General features: G+C 45.8%; 1 protein-coding gene and 1 non-coding gene across 3 annotated transcripts in view; both read left to right on the forward strand.

Annotated features, from left to right (window-relative positions):
* BMERB1 (bMERB domain containing 1) overlaps nt 1–22,435 on the forward strand; it is a 105,107-nt gene that overhangs the window by 74,955 nt on the left and 7,717 nt on the right. For both annotated transcript variants that reach the window (XM_006212083.4, XM_072942663.1), the window contains exon 3: nt 19,126–19,199. In XM_006212083.4, the coding sequence (XP_006212145.1) occupies nt 19,126–19,199 (74 nt within the window). The remainder of the gene's footprint in view (nt 1–19,125; nt 19,200–22,435) is intronic.
* Nucleotides 20,499–20,575, forward strand: TRNAA-GGC (transfer RNA alanine (anticodon GGC)). Its single transcript has one exon. It is a non-coding gene; the product is annotated as a tRNA-Ala (tRNA).

The following is a 22,435-nucleotide window of genomic DNA, read 5'->3' on the forward strand; positions in this document are numbered from 1 at the left end:
TATGCTAACAAATGGGAGGTTTATTCCAATTACTTTGGGGAAGGAGCTGGGATTCCCAGGAATTGGGCCACCACCCACTTTTTGACCTTTTATGGTCAACCTTGGAACTGTCATGGTGTTACAGAAACGACAGGCCAGCCAAGAAACAAGCACCACTCGGAGGGTTGGAGTACTCAGATGTATTATGCCAGCTGGCTCAGAGAGGCTTCTGCTCCGAAGCTCTGAGCACCTCCAAGACGTGTGCATGAGGTTTTATAGGGTTAATTACAAGCTTGGGGTATCTGGCCAATAGGCATGGAACAGCTTTAGCAGCATCATTATCACAAAAGCAGAGGCAGGGAGGCAGCAAACTGACATTCCAAGGCCAGATATGTCTTTCTGAAAATCTAGCTGGCTAGCAAAAAAAACATGAGCAGGGAATCAGCAAACTGACACTTATTAATTTAGATTTACGAGTTAGGCCCAGCCCGGCTTTTCCTTCACAATGGTGCCTGTGGGAGTACCATGTTAGTATATTACAGTGAGCATATAATGAAGCTCAAGGTCCACTGGAAGTCAAATCTCCGCCCATCTTGGGCCCCAAGGTCTACTGGGAGTTGGATCTCCCGCCATCTTGGTGCTAATTGCTGTGTCATTCCCTTAATGGTTTTGCTCTGCCCCCTTCCCTCCTGTCTCACTATGAAAGGAGCTAGAGTTTGACCCAAGATAAAAATTACCTTTGTATAAAATGAGATCTACATTTCACTTTGAAAGCAACACTTTAGAAAATGCTTGAATAAACTGACACTTTGGCTCAACATGAGCTGTACCTGATCCTGGAAAGGGAACTTGCTCGGTCCTTCCCCACTGAAGATGGTGATTATCCACTGCTGCTCCACGTCTCCTCGTGCTCACACTGCCTCTTAGGCCGAACATCCGAACGTAACTGGCCTTGAGCTGTTCTGGAGGACAACTCCATCTGCTCCTAGAACGATTTAGAGGAGGTGTGCGATGCGCTCTGGTGATTAAATCCAGGGAGCCTTGCCCAGGGCATCGTTAAGTGCCTGGAGGAGTCAGCCCTCTGGCCATCTGTTGTCTGCCATCGCTCTATTATCTTGAGAAATGTCCTCTCTGCTTGCTCCCCTGACATAGTTAAACGGACGTGAGCAAAAGATGGGCATGTGGCCGACAGAGCACTAGATTTGGAGATGGGACCTGAGTTGAGATCTTGGCTGCATGACCTTATGAGATGTATTTGGTTCAGTTTTTCCTGAAGTGGGGTACACACTGGGATGATTTTCGGTAGTATTTGGGAAAGCACTAATTAAGCATTTATTTTTGTGTCTTTCAAGGAAAAAATATTGGTTTTCCATTTCTATAAAAAGTGTTACATTATTTTTTTTTAATTTTTAAAATTAAAATCTGTGTAAGTGAATCAGGAAAATATCTGAATAAGTAATCGTGGAGAAGACCAGGTGGACATCGCCATGGCGATATGCAAATAACTGATGTTTAGGAAAAAATGACTTAGCCGGGCTGAGACTTCTTTCTCAAAGGGACAAATGAATGTCACCTCTAGGGGGTGGTGGGAGGCAGTCGGCACAGCTGGAGGCAGCACAGGTGGTGATTAAGGTCAAGGGCCTGCCTACCAGCTGTGTGATCTTGGGCAAATCACTTCACTTCTCTGTAACTCTTTTGAAAGGTGTTTTCTGACACCACCATCAAATGACAAAACTAAAACAATTAATAATGAGTTTGATGTCCTTTATTCAAGGGAAAACAATCCATGGATCGGGGGAGTACAGTACCTCACAAGCAGAGAAGCCCTATTTCTGTTGGATTTGGGGCAAGAACGTTACAGAGCGTTAGAAGAGGTGATTGGCCAGGAGGTCAGGATTTCCTTCCAAGGCCAGTAGGTCCTGTTTACTAGGGTAAGATGAGCTTGCTCAAGCTGAGTTGGAGGATTGTGATTGGTGTGCGTTAGGTTTCCTTGGCAATGGATTCCCATAAATGCAGGCTGACTCAGGTGTAGGTGTGTGACGTATGCCACACCACTGGGCTCCCCTCCATTTTGTGGGTCCTCATCTAGAGATTAACTTTATCACCATTTCTGACACTAAATATGTGTTAGTTTTGCACACCAATTCTCTGATTCTCCAATACTGGCTATTCAAATAATTTAATTCAATTCTGACACTATCTACTTGGGGTTAAGGTCTGACCCCACAAGTTAAAGGGCTCCATCGCACATGACTGTCCCCACTGCAGATGCCAGTCTCAAGTCCCAGGCCACCCATGCTTCTGCCCAGCCAACTATAAATTTGGGGGGGTTCCCATGACCCCTCCCAACCCCATACAAGGTTCAATGATTTGCTAGAATGACTTATAGAACTTAGGAAAGCATTTTACTTATGTTGACAGGTTTATTATAAAGGATACAGTTCTAGAACAGCCAGATGGAGGAGATACCTAGAGCAAGGCTGGGGGGGGGGTGTATCTGTGCAGAGCTTCCAAGCCCTCTCCAGGTATCACCTTCCCAGCACATCACTGTGTCCCCCCAATCCAGAAACTCCCGGATCTCAGTGTTTAAGAGTTTAATTCAGTCTCCATCCTACCTCTTCTCTCCAGAGATGAGGATGGGGCTGGACGTCCCCACTTCCCAATCATGCATTTGGTCTTTCTAGTTGTCAACCAAAAAATTGGGTTCGCCTCTTGGTGGGTGTCAAGCCAAAAGATGCAACCAAGCCAAAGAGCAGGAGAAGGAAGGATTATTTGCAGCAAGTGAGGAGCACACCAGGGATCTTTCCCAAAGCAGCGTCTCCCTGACAGCAAAACTGGGGAGGTTTTAAGCTGAGGGTACATGCCTATTCATGAAGGGGCTTGTCAGAGTCCAAGCTTTAGCTGATTGAAGTCTGAAAAGTTCAACATCATCATCCTTTAGGTTCCAATTGATCTGGTGGTTGAGCAGTTCAGGCTAATCTTTACCATTGAAACCAACCAGGGGTCTTTACAACTGATCTGTTACCTTTGCTATGGTTACCTCTCTTGCCTGATAACAGTCATTTGCTTCCGCATTGTTTTGTTCCCTTAAGACAAGGCTAGCGTTGTGACAAGGCTTAGATCACAAAATGGCTGAGGCCAAAAATGGCTTCTCTCATGTCAAGCGAACCATGCCCAGTTCTCTTTCTCTGGGGAGCCCCTACTCTATCTGCTTACATGGTGATCAGCCCTCACCTGACTCACAGGGGCATAAACTCAGATGTTTGTGCCAGAGGAAATTGTAACGAATAACAAAAGACACACATAACATTTAGGAAATTCCAAGGGTTTTAGGAGCTCTGTGCCAGGAACCAGGGACAAAGACCAAATGTGTGTGTGTGTGTGTGTGTGTGTGTATTATATATTAGACTACATGTGTTTTCCTTAGAATGAAATGACCTCCTAGGGATTTTTCGGTGAAAAGTGGCTGAAATAAGCCAGATTAAAAAGTCACCACAGTACCTCACAGAAGATAACTGCTCAGTGAACATTAGCCCTGATGCCACTGCTGCGTGAGAACTAGCCTGATACAAAGTCTTAAAAAGTGTCAGCTGAATGTGTTCCTAAGGGACCACTAGAGTCGTTTATTATGCTTTTTAAATAAAAATTAAGTAAAGGTTGGAGATAAGGGGTGGGGGTAGGGCAAGCATGTCTTTTCTGTGTCATACTGGGGCCTTGTTTAAAGACCTGCCCACGTATTATCTAATTATCTGGGAGGGTGTACACGTATTTGACTGGGTTATTTCCTATTTGATTAGACCACTGACACTAGGAAATCACAGTTCCTTAAACGCTCTAGGAATGAGCTTTGCCATCCCTCATTCATGGGTTAAGTGTATTTTTGACAAGTGTTCATTCTCTATGTGTATGAGTCACATGTTTAAATTTCGAAACGATGCTTCATCATGGTCCTCAGAGAGCCAGGTTCCAGAGGGTTTTCTGTACCCATAATTCAGCCAGCATTCACAGAGAACATTCTATGTGTGAGGCACCCGCGTGGGCATCACGGAGAACACTCTGCTGGGCATCACAGGGAAGACCAAAGTGTGTGGGACTGGTTCCTTAGGGTCAGGGATCTCATCATTTCATAATCAGTATGTAAATTAGCTCTTCCCTAGGTCAGAGTGTTCTGTTGAGCACAATTTTGCAGATCACTGACATCAGACAAGGCCATTCTAAGTTTGAGATAGATCAAGACCAAAAGAAGACACCTCCACAAGTGTGTCTGAAAATAAGATGTGAACATCGTCCAAACCACAAAATGACCAAACATCTCTGTACCTGTGTTACCAAAATGCAGGTCCGGCTACTTGCTGCTTGAAAGACAATACAAAGAGAGGCATATATTGGTAGAAAGAAAAGTCGGGGGTGGGTGGGGTATAGCTCAGTGGTAGAGCACGTGCTTGGCATGCACAGGGTCCTGGGTTCAATCCCCAGTACTTCCACTAAAAAGAATAATAATAATAATTATTATTTTTATATTATATTATTATATTATTTTATATTTTATATTTTATATTTAATTTTATATTATTTAATTTTATATTATATTTTATATTATAATTATATAAATAATTATTATTATTATTATTATTATTTTTAAAATCCAGTAATTAAAAAAAAACTCTAAAAAAAGAAAAGTCAGGTCAGGGGAGGGGGTTGGGGGGTGGCCTTTGGACAGGAGTCTCTCCCCCTCCCCCGGCTACCAACCTCTGCAATAAAGTAAACTTTCCTTTCTACCAGCATGTGCCTGTCTTTGTATTGACTTTCTAGCAGTGAGCAGTTGGACCTCCATTTCAGTAAAATTCTGGCTCATCTGAGTGACTGCAGCTGCTTCTTTAACAATTGTAGCTTTAGCCTCTGTCTGTTCTTCTCACCTTATGGGTAAGAATTATTAAGATGCCCTGTCAGAGAATTCCTCCACTTCCTGATGACCTCCAGTCCAGAGGGAATGCCCACTTCCTTTAAACCGTCCCCCAAAGCACCTAACACAAGCCCAAATCTTATAATATGTCTTTTCTCCCACCCTCTTACTGATCTCTGTCCAGAACTGAATTAAGGGGCAAGCTAGCCAGGTATCAAACCACAGCAGGTGCTACAAAAGTGACATAAGATGGAGAGAATCGTTCCCGTCAGCACTTCCCTTAGAGGCAGGTGTCCCTTGGGAGGGAGGCTTGTTTTGCCTAGGGTTCTTGGCTGCAAGCAACAGAAATCACTTTGCTTGACTCAGGCAAAGGATTTACTGGAAGGCTAGGGCTGGAATTAGTGTAGGATGGGCTCACAGAACCAAAGGGAGTCTGAAGCGCCAGGCTTGAAAAATGGTCAGAATCCAGAGGGTTCCAGAGGGTTCCAGAGGCTGACCAGAGGATCAGTCTGGCCAGGATGTCACCACCATTGTTTCTGGACACAGATCCAACCTCACCATCCTTTCATTTCTGTGTCATTTGCTCAGGGGTCTTGGGCAGGATCTTCTGGTTGGCTGAGCCCAGGGAAGAAGGGGTGAGGATGGACACAATGAAGGGTCCCCCCCGGAACAAGGGTTTGGACAGTGAGCAACCAAAAATTCCAACTTTTGTCCATTAGAAGAGTGAGACTCCCCCAAAGGGTCATCTGCGAGTGAGTCAAACTAGATGATGAATAGACTTCTGAGTAGGGCGAATCGTGCTATCTACTGGATTTCTGTATTTTTGAAGAGGGTCATGTTGAATTGGTGTCAGAGCCGAATTTTTTGGAACAATAAAGAAGAGGCTGATCACTACCCTAAATTGGGTGCCCGAATCACACTACTTAGATTAGCATCCTGGCTCCCACTGAACTGGCTGTGTGATTCTGGTTGAGCCATTTAAACCCTCCAAGCTGCAGGATCTTCATCTATTAAAAAAGAGTTGATCACATAACGTCTACCGTAAAGGGTTGTTAGAAACCTTAAAAGAATTAATTGAGATAATCAGTATAAAGCGCTTAATGCCTCGCACATGGTAAACTCTGAATAAACGGTAGCTAAAATCATCCTCATCCTCTTCATACTCTTCCTCATTCTCTTCCTCATCATCACCATCATCACCACCAATCATCTTTACCCCACGCAGTTTTCAGCTTCTCTTCTAAATAAATGTTGAATTGATATTTAAAGAATGTTAAAGAGGCACCCCCAAATTTGCTCATCTGTTGCTTCTACCCAGTGATGTTAAATTTTCAAGAATCTCACCAGCCTGTTGTTGGAAACCGTTGGTAGCGCGAGACCTGCCATGGTGGGAGTATTTACACCATGGAAATTGGCAAATGATACAAACCAACGCTTCTACCTCCCTCCCGACTGACTCCCAGCCAGTTGTTAAATATGTGCCAGCAACACCTCTAATTATAACCCTACCCTGTCCAGGTCTTTGGAGGAACCAGCAGAGGACACTTGCGGTTTCTTTGTGGTTCACCGAGCCCTAGGATCCTGCTTCCAAACAAAGGAGGCCACTAACCACTGGTGCTGAATAAACATGAGGGTGATTTAAATGCTAATGTGCTTATCATCAAAAGTGGAGCTGCTTCTGATGGTACAGTGAGTCCAGGGGGAATTGTGGGTAGTGACTGTAGATAACCCAGGGCTCTGAGAGGACTGCTCCATGTTTCCATAGGCGGGACAGGGCTAAGCTAAGAGTGGGACGGTGTGGTCCAATCCATAGGTTACCTTTTAGGCAGGGAGCCTTTCCTGGGGCTTGGGGCTTACAGATTGTGTTTCTAAGGTTTTTTTCCTTCAGTCTGTAGATGCTCAGTAGAAAGGAATGACAGCTTTAGAATTCCTGCATAGGAGGGGCTTAGGGCCAGCAATCTTAGGGCCACAAGAAGGAATCAGGGGATTTATCTGAAGGCTGCACTTGTAACAGCAGGCCCACGGTTTTTTATTGATTGGGTGGTAGAGATCAATAAAAATTGCATGATTTTCTACCAAGTTTTTTTTCTTACTTGTTCTATATGCAAAACTGGGGGAAATGTCTATTGCCTATCTCAAAGCATTTGTATGCTTATTTATTTTTGTTTGTTTGTTTCAAAAACACTTTAAAATATTGAGGTGGTTTTGAGGGATAACGGAAATTATGGGATGGGGCTAAAGCCATCCAGCAAGAAAGCCCACATCTTGGAATGGCCACTGGCTGAAAGCGTTTTAAAAGGCTCCTGACAGCAAAGATGGGACAAAGGATAGGGGTCCTGAGGCAGAAGGGGACACCCTGGTATCTCTGGGTGGGCATTTCTAGCCAGTTTGTTGCAGCAGCAATTGTCAAGGCTCTAGAGTCAAACTGTCTTCTTTCAAATCTTGACTTCATCCCTTGCCAGCTATGTGATCTTGGATGGTTCACTTAACCTCTCTGAGCCTCCTATAAAGTTGAGAAGGGTAATACTTGCCTGATAGATTGCGAGGATTTAAAGAGGATGTTGGACCCCATTCCTGACCCCTGCCAAGTGCTCAGAGGCATGCTAGCTTTTGTTAGTGTCAGCAGGAGAGAGAGATGGACTTGGGAGTGGGAGGGAAGGTTTGCGGGAGAAAACACGGATGGACGTACTGGCAGGAACTCATCACGGATCAGACAATGGCAGGCACAGGAGGCCCAAATGCTGAGAGAGCTCAGAATAGAAACTGTATTGATAGCAGAATGCAAAGCAGGATCACTTGAAATACGGGTGTTTAATTGGATTTCTCTGGGAGTGACTCACTGCCTTTGATAGATGCTGTTGCCCTCGTGGGCTCTCTATCATGGGATTTGAGAATTTTCCATCTGCATTTGCAGTCTTGAGGCCTTGTTTCAATAAACATCCAGGACTGTGTGTACTCCTCTGTGCCTGCCCTCCAGCTCGCCTTCCTATCCTCGTCACGTATTTAACGCGCTGTGTCCGGCACGTGTGACGTACTAGAACCACAGAGGGAAGGGCAAAGTCCCTTAAAGGGTGCATAGTCTATTTAGGGAGAAACACAAGGGCCACAATGATTATGGGGTGTGGGTGAGCTGCGCTACGACAAGGGGGCTGTGCAGCATGAAGAGGATATGACGCAACCTGGGAGCACCAGGAAGGCTCTAGAAGGAGATGCTGGGGGTGGGGGTCATAGCTCAGTGGTGGAGTGCATGGTTGGCATCATGAGGGCCTGGGTTCAATCCCCAGTGCCTCTGTTAAGGCGGGGGGTGGTGGATGAAACCCATTTTAAGGGGAAGGGAAGTAGCCCAGTGGTAGAGCGTATGCTTAGCATGCACGAGGTCCTAGGTTCAAGTACCTCCATTTAAAAAAAAAAGGAGATGCTGGATTGAAGGGAGCAAAGGCTTGCAGGATGCATGTCGCTATCACACAGCAAGCCCCCAGAATGCAGGCTCCCTGGCTAGAGATGAGGCTCGAGAGACAAGGGCACGGAGGGGCTTCTGCTATGGCTGTAGTGATCCAAGACTGACTGTGTTTGCCTCCGAGGAAAGTTGTGGCCCACGGTCATTTAAAACAAAACAAAGCAAAATAAAATTTTTTAAAAATCATCCAGATAATACATGAGTATTGTGAAAAACAAACAAAAAATTTTAATACAGAGAAGCAGATGAAGGAAAGGAAAATTCCTTCCAAATCATCATTGTAACATTTTGAATGGAGTCTTCCTGTCTTCTTTCTAAGCAAATGTATTTACAACATTGGATCCCAACATTTCTTAACCATTTTTTATCTGGTATATACTCATGTCGATAGCTTCTCTTCTGAGCATCATTTCTAATGCCCGAGTAGATTCCCGTTATGCACACATCCCATAATTTATTAAACGGCCCCCTATTAAAGTGAACAATTTGGTTCCTGCCAGTGTTTTGCTATTGCAAACAAGGTTGTATTGCGCATAATCATAGCTAAATCTTTATGGCACCCTTAATTATTTCCCTAGGATGAAATTCTAGAAATGGAATCACTAAAGAGCTTAAATATTTTTAAGACCCTTGACGTATGTTTCCACATTGTCCCCTGTTTTCTACTCCCATCAGTCCATTGACCGTATTTGTTATTTCCCTTGAGGCTTTTCATCGCTGCCTTCCGCAAATCCCAAATCTCTAGGAACTAATCCAGGGGAAATGGGGAGGGATCAGGCTGGGAGATGTGGCTATTATTCTAACTATTGCGGCTGCAGAAGGCTTGCCTCCCCCCCTGCACAGAACAGGCCCCTGGGCTGACCACTGCTTTAGAAGATGAGACTGATATCCGAAGTCTGACCTCCCTCTTCTTATAGGGTTGCCAGAGCCAACGCAGGGTGCTCAGTTAGATCTGGATTTCAGATCAAGGACTGATCATTTTTTAGTGTAGGTATGTTTCAAAGTTTGCATGGAGCATCCTAGACTAAAAATGCTTCCATATTTATCTGAAATTCACATATAACTGGTCTGTGTCTTCGTTTGCTGAATCTGGCAACCCTATCCCCTTTGTGTCTCACCTCATCTGTTCTGTGTTGGTTGTATTTTCTCCAGAGGTCCTCTTGAGAAGCTTCTGCAAGCTGGCCGGCGATAACTTTTTAAATGGTTGCCAAGTTCTTCTTTGTCTAGTCAGAAAGTTATATATGTAACCAGTGCCCTGTTGTTGGACATTCATGGTGATTCCTTTTCTCTTCTCTTTCCCTCTCTTTTCTCTTTCTTCCTCCTCCTCCCCTTCCTTTCCTCTTCTTCCTCTTCCTCCTCCTTCTTCCTTCTCCCTCTGTCTCTCTCTCTTACTTGTTTGGAGTTTAATCTTTCTCCCCATCTTTAATAGCTCATGGACCACTCATCCCAGGGCATCAGGGCTAGGATTAGGGAAACCTGGGACCAGACCCCTTCACAGCTGGCTGAGCCACCCGAGGGGATGACTTAGGGCCTCAGTCTAGGCACTCTCTGGGCAAGAGATTGGGGGAACAAAAGTAGACAATACATGAAATCACAAAATGTAGTATCCCCTCCAGGGAAGGAAGGGTGGGAAGGACAAACGCCGTCACAGAAACAGCCAGCTCACATTAGCAGGTGCTGCAGGAAATCTGTCCACCAACCTCGTATGCCCTGGGCGCAGCCCAATTCCCCCCGGAGCCTAGAGGTGGAAGCAAGCTGGGTCCCCAGTCAAAGCCGCAGGTGGGTGAGAGCCCTGTGGTCTCACCACATGGCCAGGAATCTTAGCTGGCTTGATTCCTGGTGTCTCTTGGAGGTGAAAGTTAATTTAGGAGGCCTGCACACAGTAGGCTCTCAGTAATCACCGATGATTATTGATTTATTGGACCAGTTAGCAAATCAGTGATGAATCAATGATCATTGATACATTTCTTTATCCGTATAAGGTGAGAGATCTTCTAGCTCCAAGAACTCAGTTAGTCTCTGATTACTTTCCAAGTTTTTTACTGAAAATCAGAATCAGGAGAAAATGTTTCTATAATGATCTGGCTAGTAAGAATTTTCGACTTTGGGCCATCCGGTCTCTGCTACAATTACTCAACTTGGCCATTGTAGGGGGAAAGCAGACACAGACAGTAGGTAAATGAATGAGCATGGCTGTGTTCCAATAAAATATTATTTATTGACACTGAACTTTGAATTTCATATAATTTTCATGTGTCCAGAAATGTACTTCTACTTTCGATTTTTTCCAACCGTTTAAAAATGTGAAAGTCATTCTTACCTCGTGGATTCCAACAAAGCAGTCAGGGAGTCAGTTTTGGCCCATGGGCCATAGTTTGTCGACCCTGCTGAAGACTGATGAACAAATGTATCTTCCAGGAAGTCCCTTGAGTGCCTTAAACAGAAAGTTTAGAGTGAGGATGCTCTTCATCCTGGGTGGGTACATATTGATCACTGCGTCTGCCAAATTGGCTTTTATAGACATGTAGCCAGGCCATGCTCTCACCCTAGAACCAAAGATGGCTCCCATGTCAAGTACTTCATAACTCAGACCCGTATGGCACCAACATGTCCTATTAGGGTAGACTCTTCACTGTCATATAACACAGACACCACACTCCTTTCTACAGTCAGTGTCTGAGCTGCCCTTCTGCCTGAGTGCCTGGTACCCTTCTTTGTGACCATCCAGGCTGTGCCCCTCCCTTAAGTGGCAGCCTACACTGAGAAGCCTTCCCTCAAGCTACTCTGGTCTCTGTCTTCCCTGAACGCCAACCGCAATATGGGATGGGACTTCTATATGCCCACCTGAGAGGTCAGATTTCTGAGTTCAAGTTCCTATTATTTACCCTATAACCTTGAGCAAGTTCCTAACGCCGTCCAAAGGATGGTGATAATACTACTCACCTTATAGAGTTGCTGTGAAGGTTAATTGAGATGATTTGTATAAAATGCTTAGCACAGAACTGACGTCGATCGTATGAAAACATTAATACACGCCAGCTACGATTGTCTTTCTGCATTGTTTGATGTTGTTATGGGGAGGCTGTATTTATATAATATATATACAATTTTTAAAAGACCAAAAAGCATCCTTTTAGGTCTAAAACAAAATTAAATAAAATCGTCAGTATTTGGGGAGAGGAAAGTCTTAATTGACATGAATCACACACACAGAAAAGGACATCAACCCCAGTTCAGCTTGATGAGTTTTTCCATTAGTAATTTTTCTGAATCAAAACAGAGACGATCTAGAAACCCCGACGATCTAGAAGAGGAATCTGTGCTTGAGAGAGGTGACATTCTTTTAGAGACAGTGTCACATCCTGGAATGAGGATCTGATTACAACCAAGGGAGAAGCCAATTAACATGCAGACCATAAACATGCCATGGGGAGAAAATGGGCCTTTGGTGATGTGTCACAAAGGCATCGCTTTCCTGGGTGTGTCACCTGAGCCCATGGCAGGCACTTCTCTGGTCTCTTGGTCCCCAGTGTGATGCTGAGAGATGTCTGAGCCCGGGGGCTCCCTGGAGATGTTTTAACACTTACTCTCCCCAGGGACAGCGTTGAAGCTCATTAATCCAGGAACGCTAGAGACATGCACACATTCATCATCCCAGTGCCATTAGGTCAGAGGAAATTGAAATGGCACAGAGAGTGAGACTCATTCTTTGATGCAGAAATATTGGCTGGAAGTTTTTGGGAGTGTCTGCCAGCTGGCAGCCTACCCAGGGCGGAGGGGTGGATAGAAGTAGCCTTTCCTGTGCACCTATGGGGCTGCCCGCTCTGCACACATAAGCTTTTTTCAGTCTCATACAACCCCAAGACAAAGGTATAATTTCTTTTGAGCAGTGAGAGCACCGAGACCCAGAGCGGTGAAGGGACTTGCTCAAGTCGGTACAGCCAGTCAGCGGTGGAGCTGATGCAGGCACTCCCGTCCTGCTGGGTCGAAAACTTGTTATCACCTCTGAGTGCTGGCAGAACAGGGCTCCGGGGATCCTTGAAAGCCTTCAGCCTATATGTGGGGAAACAGAGGTGCAGGGAGAGGAATGATTTTCCCAGAGTCATTCCAACTTAATAAGAAATATATATGGTCTTTGCCCCCAGTTCCTGGCACAAAGCTCCTGAAACTCTTGTAATTTGTTTTTTGACCCCAGTTCCTGACACAAGAGCTTCTAAAACCCTGAGAATTTCCAGAATGTATGCTAATAACATACATGGGGGCTGGTGGCTTTAGTCAGGGAGCTGGTCCCCAGAAAGAACAAAGCATGATTAGAAGCTTGGAACTTTCCACTCCATGCCCCCATTCTCTGAAGAGGGGAGAGGGGCTGGAGACTGAGTTAATAATTGATATACCTACATAATGAAGTCTCATAAAATTATTTCAAGTATGTTACGAGAGCTTCCAGGTTGGTGGATGCATGAGGTGCTGGGAGGGTGGCACGCCTGGATGGGACTTGGAAACTCCACACCCCTCCCTGTCCCTTGCCCTGTGTATCTCTTCACCTGGCTGTTCATCTGTATCTTTTGCATTGTCCTTTATAGTAAACAAGTTAATGTGAGTAAATGTGTCCCTGAGTTTGGTGAGCACTTCTAGCAAGTTATTGAACCCAGAGAGGCAGTCACGGTAATCTCCGATTCATAGTCAGTTAGTCAGAAGTATAAGTGGTCCAGACTTGCAGTTGGCATCTGAAGCTGGGGCAGTCTTATGGGACTGAGCCCTTCACCTGTGGGGTCTGTTCTAACTCCAGGCTGAGTTAAGTTGCAGGATACCCCGTTGATGACCACCAAGAATTGGAGAATTGCTTGTTGTGGAAAACCCCACACATTTGGTGTCGGAAGTGTAGTGCATATAGAAGAACAGAGTTTTCCTTTTAGTCGTAGAGGAAGTTTACAGTGGGACTTGGATTCAGACCCAGGCTCCGCATCACAGACCAGCGTTTCATCTCTAAGACCAGATGTTACTTCTTCTCACCCATCCCAAGGAGTCAAGAGCATTCACAACGTACAAAAGAAGGAGCCAAAGAAATGTTTTAAAAAGTCAATCCTTGGGGTGGGGGGAGAGCTCAGTAGGAGAGCACATGCTTAGCATGCACGAGGCTCTGGCTTCAATCCCCAGTGCCTCTATTAAAAAAAAAAATTTAGGGGGATGGCATAGCTCAGTGGTAGAGCGCATGCCTAGCATGTATGAGGTCCTGGGTTCAATCCCCAGTACTGCCATTAAAATAAATAAATAAACCTAATTATCACCCCCCCCAAATTTTTTTAAAGTCAACCCTTTCCTCTGTCAATCTGCTTCTGACTTCACATCATGGTCTTTGCTGGGTTTCCATTAGGCCCCAGACTATGTCGTTTTCAGAGAAATTTTGTAAAGCAGCAGCACTATTATTCCAACAGAGCCTATTCACCTCTCCCTGCCCAGCGCTGGTAAAATGACCACTTTTCTCCATCGTCCCAGCATGAAAGATTGAGATGCATAATGACACGGGCTGACTTTCTTTTCCTTCCTGCATCAATCAAATTCTCGAGATGGCACTTCTCTCTCTAGAGCAAGCTGGCAGCAGCCAAGTTTGATTTCCGGGGTTCAGCACTGTTCATGCAGAGAACTGAACAAATGGGGCTTTTTTGAAGTTCCAGCCAAGCTTCGAAAGTGCTTTACATGAACTATTTCAATGTTTTTTGAATAGTTTTATTTCATGGCATTGGACAATCATCATGATGTAATGAGTAGGGCATATATATCTTTAGTTTGATCCTACTTTTATTCAAAATGTGCAGTCACATACATGTGTCAGTGAAGGTGTCTTACCCTGCAAGTAACGGAACATCTGATTAATAGTGTCTTCAATTAATTAAGTGTTGGGGGGGGGTGTTCAAGGTTGTCATCAAAGGTCTGGTTCTTTCCTCACTTCCCCTTTGCCATCCTCACCACCCCTTTGCCATCCTCACCACAGTGGCTGTAGCAGCTTCAGGACCTGGAGTGGGTAGCACCCAAGACCCAACACATTTTTCTCAGAAGCTCCCCTAAGCAGACTTCCTCTTACATCTTGGTCCATCTTGGCCCAAAGTGGGTCCCAAGTCTACCTCTAGCTGCAAGGGAGCCTGGAAAAGCGTTTGTCTGGCAATGGCAAACGGGATTACTGTGACTGGTGTTATGGACTAAGTGTGTCTCCCCAGAATTGATATGTTAGAGCCCTAATCTCCAAGGTGATGGTATTTGGCGGTGAAGCCTTTTGGAGGTGATTAAGGTCATGAGGGTGGAGCCTTCATGAGTGGGATTAGTGCCCTTATAAAAGAGACCCCGGAGAGAAGATCTCTTTCTCCAACAAGAAAGCCGTTCGGCAGATCAGGAAGAGTTCTCACCAGGTATGGAATCGGCCAGCACCTTGACCTTGGACTTCCCAGTCTTTCAGAATTGTGAGAAATCAGTGTTGGTTGTGTAAGCCCCCCAGTCTACAGTATTTTTGTTGTAGCAGCCTGAACTGACTAAGTAACTGGCTTTTCTTGTTACTAACATGGGTCCTTGGACCCTTTAATCAATAGAAATTGCTAAGAGGACAGACGAGAAATCTAGGCAAGGCTGCAGCACCAGGGAGCGAAAATAAGAAACAGGTGCCTCTGCTCGGTCTCTGAGGAGGCTGGGCTTGTTCCTTAAACGGGGTGAGAGTAGCGGCAGATTGGAGTGTCAGGCTGGAGGGGTGGCTTGGGTGGTCTGCCCACCCCCTTGGTACTGCTGTGTGCAGTGGTCATGCACAGTACCCTGCTTTTGCTTAGAAATGGCAATTGGTTTGTGGCCTTTTTGTATCTTACTGTTCATAATTGCCCAGACTGTGCATATATGCAGTTATTTTTAGCCCCTTATAGTTTCTTCATATTCTGTTCCTCCAGGACACATTTGTCCACAAGCCAGCACTGCAGTAAGGGCCCCAGATCCCAGCCTATCTCTCCATCAGGCTGGAAACATTGCCTCCTGAACAAATCAGGGGTCTGGGAGGAAGGGGGAGAGGGAAAGTCAGTTCAGTGGGCAACCAACCATGTCAGCCGCCACTCATGCAGACACATGGAGAGGAGACACCAGGGTGAAGTGGTCAAGAGGACAAGCTTGGGCTGAATCCCAGTGACCACTGACCAGTGTGGGACTTTGGGTTCATCGTTTAACTTCTACTTCCTTGTCTGTCAAGTGGAGATAAAAACAATGCCTCTCTCACAGGACTGCTGTGAGGATTTAGATGAGTTTATGGATGGAAAGCAAATTCTCAATAAGCATTGACTTTTTGTTCCTCTTAATGGTGGAACTCATGCCTCCATCTTCCAGAAAAAGACCTGCTTTTTGTTTAGGTAAATACCCTGAGCGACAGCTTGGGTCAGGGTGGTAGAGGAGCAAACTCCTTTCCTGAGGATGTTCAGGGAACCCCCAGGCTTTGGTTTTGCCAACTGGGGTTTGTGAGTTGAAAACCAGAGGTGAATTGTTTGGGATCTGAGGGCCCTCCTTTGGCCACAAGGCCTGAGGGAGAGAAAGAGAGAGAAACAGAAGAGATGGGAAGCTGGTGGCAAGAGAGAAAGCTGGGAAAAACAACAGTGCTGTGTAACACGAATCTTAATGGAGATCTGGTACATGGCTTGCTGTGAGGGCTTCACACGAACTTCACCTTACTTCCTAACGCCTGGTGGATTCAGACGTGCTTGGGAGGACTCAAAACCATGCTGAGTGCAGCTTTGAGATGGACAAAGGGTGAAGGCTAAGGCCTCCAAGGGCCAGCCGACCACACCTGGGTTACGGGTAGGCAAAACACTGGGATGAAATTCACCCAAACACTCGGAGGGGAACAGTGGCCACTGCGGGCACATGGGTCAAGATTAGGTGTCATCTTAGCTTCCTTCTTCTTACTTGTTTGCATTTTCCAAAATTTCTACAGTGATCAGGAATCTGTTCTACAATCAGATAAGAATTTTATTTAAAAATTTTTTACAGAGAGGAATGTAAACAAAAAAGGGTTTGGCGTTCTGTTTTTGTTGTTTTTTTTTTAAGGTTGCCCATGGTGGCTCCATTTGTCAAATAAACTGCTTGTCCAGCATCATATTCCTCTTCCTTCTTCTCCCTGCCTCTTTCTAACAGGTATTAACGATAACGAATACCACGTACTGAGCATTTTACCATGGACGTCCCAAAGCATGTGCTCAGTGTTTGACATGCATAGAAATCCTAGGAAGCTGTACTATTATAATTCCTATTTCGAAGAGGAGGAAAGTGAGACAGAGAAGTTCGGTCTCTGGCACATGGCCCCTCTGAACTAGAGCTGTCTGGTGCCAACACTCTTGCTTCTGACACTACTTCTTGTTCCTTTCACCATCTTTCCTTCTCTCATCTTTCAGAAATTATCCCTCAGGTACCTGTGTCAATTCTGTGGTTGTAACCTAAGATTTCTCAACTTCATCCTGATTGGCATTTTGGAGCAGATGTTTCTCTTTTGGGGGGTGGGGGGCTGTCCTGTGTACTGCAGGATGTGTCACAGCATCCCTGACCCTACCCACTAGATGCTGCTAGCAGTCCCCACACACACCCAGCTGTAACAGCAAACACGTCTCCAGACATTGCCAAATGCCCCCCCGGGACCAAAATTGTCCTCACTGAGAACCACTGATGTAGCCTGATCTCCTCACTAGATGTGGAGAAGGATTCTGGATGGAGTACCTCTAGTTGCACGACTGTGGATGGGAACCCAGGGGAACAGTTTGTCCCCTTCTGGCAAAGTCCCCAAGCTCATTCAAGGCAGCTGCCACCTGCTAGGACATTCCAGGGCAGGGTTTCACAAGCGCTTGGAATGCCTCTGGCGACAGGAGCAGGAGACACAGGCTGAAGTGAGACATTCCTGCCGCTTGAGAGCTGGAATGCTGGGGTTGGAATGGGTCATATGTGCCTTTCTTGGGGAGCAAAGGCAGGGGTGGCCTACGCTGGTCTGTGGATGGCACTTCTGAACGGAGGCAGTGGACCAGGTTCTTGATGAAGATGCCAAGGAAGGAGGCGGGAAGATCAGTGGACCTAACCAAGTGGATTTCTAGTCCTGGTCCTGCCCCTGCTTGCTGTGTGGACTCAGTTGAACCCTCTGAGAATATTCATGCTTCCCTCCATCTCTTCCTGGGATGGAATGTTGATGTGTCCAAACTGGCCTATGCCACCCCCTCACCTGCTCCACTCTCCTCCAGAGCATCTGATGTTCCATCATATTTGTGTTCACCCTCTGTCTCCCCCAATTCAGTTTCAGCTCATGAAGGGAGAGGGGGCTGGTTCATCCCAGGAGCCTACGACGGTGGTGTACATAGTAAATGCTCAATAAAGACCTACAGAATGAAGGCACACACACACCCCATGAGGAAGCTATTTGAAACTACGTCTCAATGACCATAGACATGTCATATCCTCGGTACTCAGTGGTTCCTTTCTGAGACTCTGTAGCCCCCACCCCAAATAACCCAACATGATGAAAAAGCTTTATATGAATCCATGTTGATTCTACGGTGGCTAAAATAGCAAACAAACAGCCTCCCAAAACCCACCTAAGTAACCAAAGTAAGGGCATAATTAAAAGTGCCCGGATAAATCCACTTGGTGAAACTCCAAGCAGCCATTACAAATGTTTGTCACAGGAAGATGAGTTAATATTGCTGCGCATATACACGAAACTATAATACATAACGTGAAGTTGAACGTGCGATGGGGGAGGGCATAGTTCAAGTGCTTAGCATGCACGAGGTCATGGATTCAATCTCTAGTACCTCCTCTAAAAATAAATAATAAAACCTAATTACCTCCCCTTGCCAAAGTAATAATAAAATAATACAATATTAATTAATTAATTAATTAATTAATTAATTAATTTTAAAAATTATACGTGTAACCCAATTGCTGAGATTATAAAGGCGAGCTTTCCTTTCACACTGTTGTTGGGAGTTTCATGCACAGTCCTTTTGGAGGGCAATTTGGAAATTCCTGTTAAAATGCAGGGGTTCACATCACTTCACCCTCCAATTACGTTTCTAGGAAATAATTTTGCTAGAGATTTCTTTATTTTAGGAATTTATCCCAGAGATGCATTAGGAAACAACTCCAATGTCTATGAAAAGGGAAATAGCTAAATAAATCACTATATACCAAAATAGTGGAATACTACACAGCTATGAAAAATGAGATGTGCATGTCTTGACATGGAAAGATGGCCAAGATATATCATTAAGTTAAAAAAAGCAAATTGCAAAATGTTTTTTGTACATTAACGATGATGTCACATTTGGTAGCATGAGCATTAACTTTTTTTTTAATCTGGAGGAATACAAGCTAAACTGTTGAGAGTGGTTTTCTCTAAAGGATAAGGGGAGATTTTCTGTCTGTGCTGTGAGTTTCTGTAATGTTTAAAAGCTTTTAATGTAGCTGAAATAAGAGAACACTGAACCTACAACATGAGCTCGCTCATGTAAGCAAACAAAAGCCAGGTGCGTGAAGACTGGAGGGAAGTCTGTCAAGGTGTTATTAACCATAATTGATCACATCTAAGTCGTGGGATAGTTGGCAGTTTTTGTTTTTGTTTTTGTTTTTGTTTCTTTTGCAGGAAAATTTCTCCAAGGAGCATGTGTGGTCTTTACAGAGGACAAACCCTTGCCCGAAACCCTCTTTGTTGAAGCTGGGGTGGTGCTCAGGGTGCAGGGTGTCCTGTCAGTGTAACCTTCTGTGCTGTGGTGTTCTCTTTCTCCAGGATGGATGACATCCAGCTCTGTAACGCCATCATGGACTTGAAGCAGGAGCTGCAGAACCTGGTCGCCGTCCCAGGTAGCCATGCGGGACCCCACCTCGGTGAAGCATCTGCCCAGAGCCCCCAGCCTGCCCCTTCTGGAAGCTGGAGTTCATCTCCACTCCTAGTGCAGCCTCATTCTCGTGACTCAGGGGTCCCTGATCGCTTGGTCCAAACACAAATCCAAGTCAGGCAGGCCCGGAGGTTCGAGTCCTAATTCTGGCCACCTCCTTGACCTTGGGCAAGTCACTTTATCTCTCCGAGACTCAATTTCTCCTCCTCTGAAAAAGGGGTAGTAATAGTAACAGCACTTAATTCACTAGATAGAAACCTCTCTGTGATAAATGAAACAGTATAAGCCATGTGCCTGGTTTAATATCTGGTCCAAAGTAAGAATCCAGCAAATATTAGCGATGATGACTCTTATTATCCTGCTTGGAAACAGGTGGGTATAGTGGCTACAGGCTCTGGCTTTGGAGTCAAACCCAGATCTGTCACTCATTAATGACATGATTTTGGGCAAGTTACTTCACTCAAACTCGATTTCTTCATCTGTAAATGAGGACAACCATGCTGTCTACCTCTAAGGACTGTGGTGAGACCGAGGGAAAAAGCCTGCAGGTGCTTAGCACACGTCCCATCCTATAGTAAGTGCTTCATAAATCCGTGCTGCTATTGTCATCACTCCCCAAACAGATCACCGCTCACCCTTCAGCTTATAGCTTGTCTGGTCCTTTTTCTCAAGAAAGCTTTCCCTGCTCATCCAGGCTGGGTAAGGTGCCCTCTGGAGTCGCTGACATTTGTCAAAAGTACAGGCAGCCCCAGACTTATGGTTTGACTTAACGATGTTACGACTTAACAATGGTATAAAGTCTCCAAAAACGTCTCCAGGTATTGCCAAATATCCCCTGGCAGCGGAGGTGGAGGTGGGCAAATTGCCCCCCGTCTAAGAACCATTACTTTCAAATCTAGGGATCTGGGCTTGAATCCAGGCTTACCAGCTAAATGAACTGCGTTGAGAACCTTGATTTCCTGAGCCTTAATTTCCTTGTTTGCAAAAGGAAGCCCACAGTGGGCGCTCACGTGGTTGTGGCTATGCCGTGGGATGACGCGAGACAGCAAATGCAAAGTGCAGGCGTCAACACACTCTAGTTCTAATGGGAGTGTGTGGATGACCATAGTATCAGGCGACACCATTGCTTTAATGAGCATCTGCTCGATGCCGGGCCCCGTGCAGGCTCTGGGAGTGTGCAGGTCAGTAGACAGTCCTAATTGAAAGGGAGTGGCAGCTGTGGGTACAGGGTTTCTTTTTGAGGTGATTAAAATGTTCTATGATTGGAGAGAGGGTATAGCTCAGTGGTAAAGTGCATGCCTGGCATGCATGAGGTCCTGGGTTCAATCCCCAGTACCTCCATTAAAAAAGAATAAACAAGTGAATAAACCTAATTACCTCCTCCCCAAAACAAACAAATAAAATGTTCTAAACTTGATTGTGGTGGTGGTTGCCTAACTCTGGAATGGGTGAACTGTATGCTATGTGGATGATACCTTCATAAAACTCTTGCCACAGAGAGTGAGATGTTAACTATAAAACAAGTGAATGGAGAGGGGAGAAAGTGCTGAGTCCAGATACCACCCACTAGAAACTTCGGTTAGCATGAGGAGCTGGCATTGGTCCTTTTTACAAGCTTCTTATATGATTGCCATGGGCAGCCAGGGCTGAGAGACACCAGGCCAGCTCAACTCTCTCATTTTATCGTCCTCCGAGGCATTATTCGGTTGAAAGGTATTAAAACCCCTCCAGGCGTCTGTAAACACAGAACAGGCAACTACTGAGGGACTCCGGAGGCTCCTGGAGCTTGCGGGAGTTGCATCCGCTTGCTAATTGGCCGTAGCAAAGCCCCACGAACTTGGTGGCTTAAAACAACAGAACTTTTGATTCTTTGAGAGAAACCAGAAGTCCGGGACTTCCTTCTAGAAACCACAAGTCTGAAATCAAAGTAGCAGCAGGACCATGCTCCCTTCAAAAGGCTCTGGAGGAGAATCCCCTGTTGTCTCTTCCAGTTTCTGGGGGTCCTGTCACCCCTTGTTCCCTGGATTGCGTTCCCAGTCTCTGCCCCTGTCGTCGCGGGGCCCTCCTCTCTCTCTGTGTCTCTGTGTGTCCTCTCTTCTTAGGAGGACGCCAGTCATTGGAGGAAGGTTTCACCCTAACGGCTATAACCTCAACTTGCTAACCTCCGCCAAGATCCTATTTTCAAATAGGGTGTTTCCAAAGGAAAAGGGGTGGCGAGGGAGTACTGAGTATCCTAACACAGGCGTGATGCCCAGCCCAGCCTCACGAGAGTCCAGAACCAGAAACCGGAGTACTGGTGGAATGTTCTTTGGCACTTGCACTCTCTCTCTTTCTCTCTTTCTCTCTCTCTCTCTTCGTTTTTGGACCATGTCCCATTTTCTCCCTCTGGCACACGAGCCAAGCAAGGCCATTCCATCTCCCTTCCGTGATCTTCTCACCCCAGAGCCCAGCTCTCAGGGCTTCTGTGTCCCAGTTTTCAACTTCCCCAGAAACTGTGATGGGCCCAACCTCCATTGACATCTCCATCTTGGGAGAAGGATTTCCAGAGCCCCCTGTTGGTCAACAGGACATGTGGGCGTTGCTGAGGCAAAGGAGACCCCATTGTGTGGCCACGAGGCCAGAGGGGCTCCAATGGAGGCCGTGGCAGCCTCTGGAGTATGGGTGGAAACAGGTGGGAGAGGGGGTCATTGGCTGACACGATGACTGGGCTGCACGACTGATCAGGACGGGGACCAGGGTGAAGAGAACAAGGTACTCAGCTGGAACACAAAAGACTCTATGATTATATTTTAATGTAATATTTAAAGTACCAAAATTCATGCCAATAAACTCCCCAAAAGTTTAAAGAAAGATGAGATCAGTGCTGACACCCAGCAGGCAGAAGCCAAGAACGCTAAACCTGCATCAAGGGGACAGTCCCCCCGAAGGACGTGTTCTACTTGAAATGCCATCGACTGTCTCACTAAGAAACACGGGTCACACAAGGTCATAGGGCCCCTTGGCAACAGAGCCCAGGTCCTCAATGCCAGTCCCGCGGATTCTCCCAGGAAGCCCCATCTTCCCCATCACTTTTGTGCAGAAGTTCAGATACTCAGTTTTCCTTTCCTCTCCTGCCTTCCCGCTCACCTCTCCCAACCTTCTCCTCTGACTCCTTGTTAAGAGCCTTTCTATGTATTCCTTGGACCAGGGCCAGGTTTCTCG

This window comes from Vicugna pacos, chromosome 18 (assembly GCF_048564905.1).
Source record: "Vicugna pacos chromosome 18, VicPac4, whole genome shotgun sequence".
Classification (NCBI taxonomy): domain Eukaryota; kingdom Metazoa; phylum Chordata; class Mammalia; order Artiodactyla; family Camelidae; genus Vicugna; species Vicugna pacos.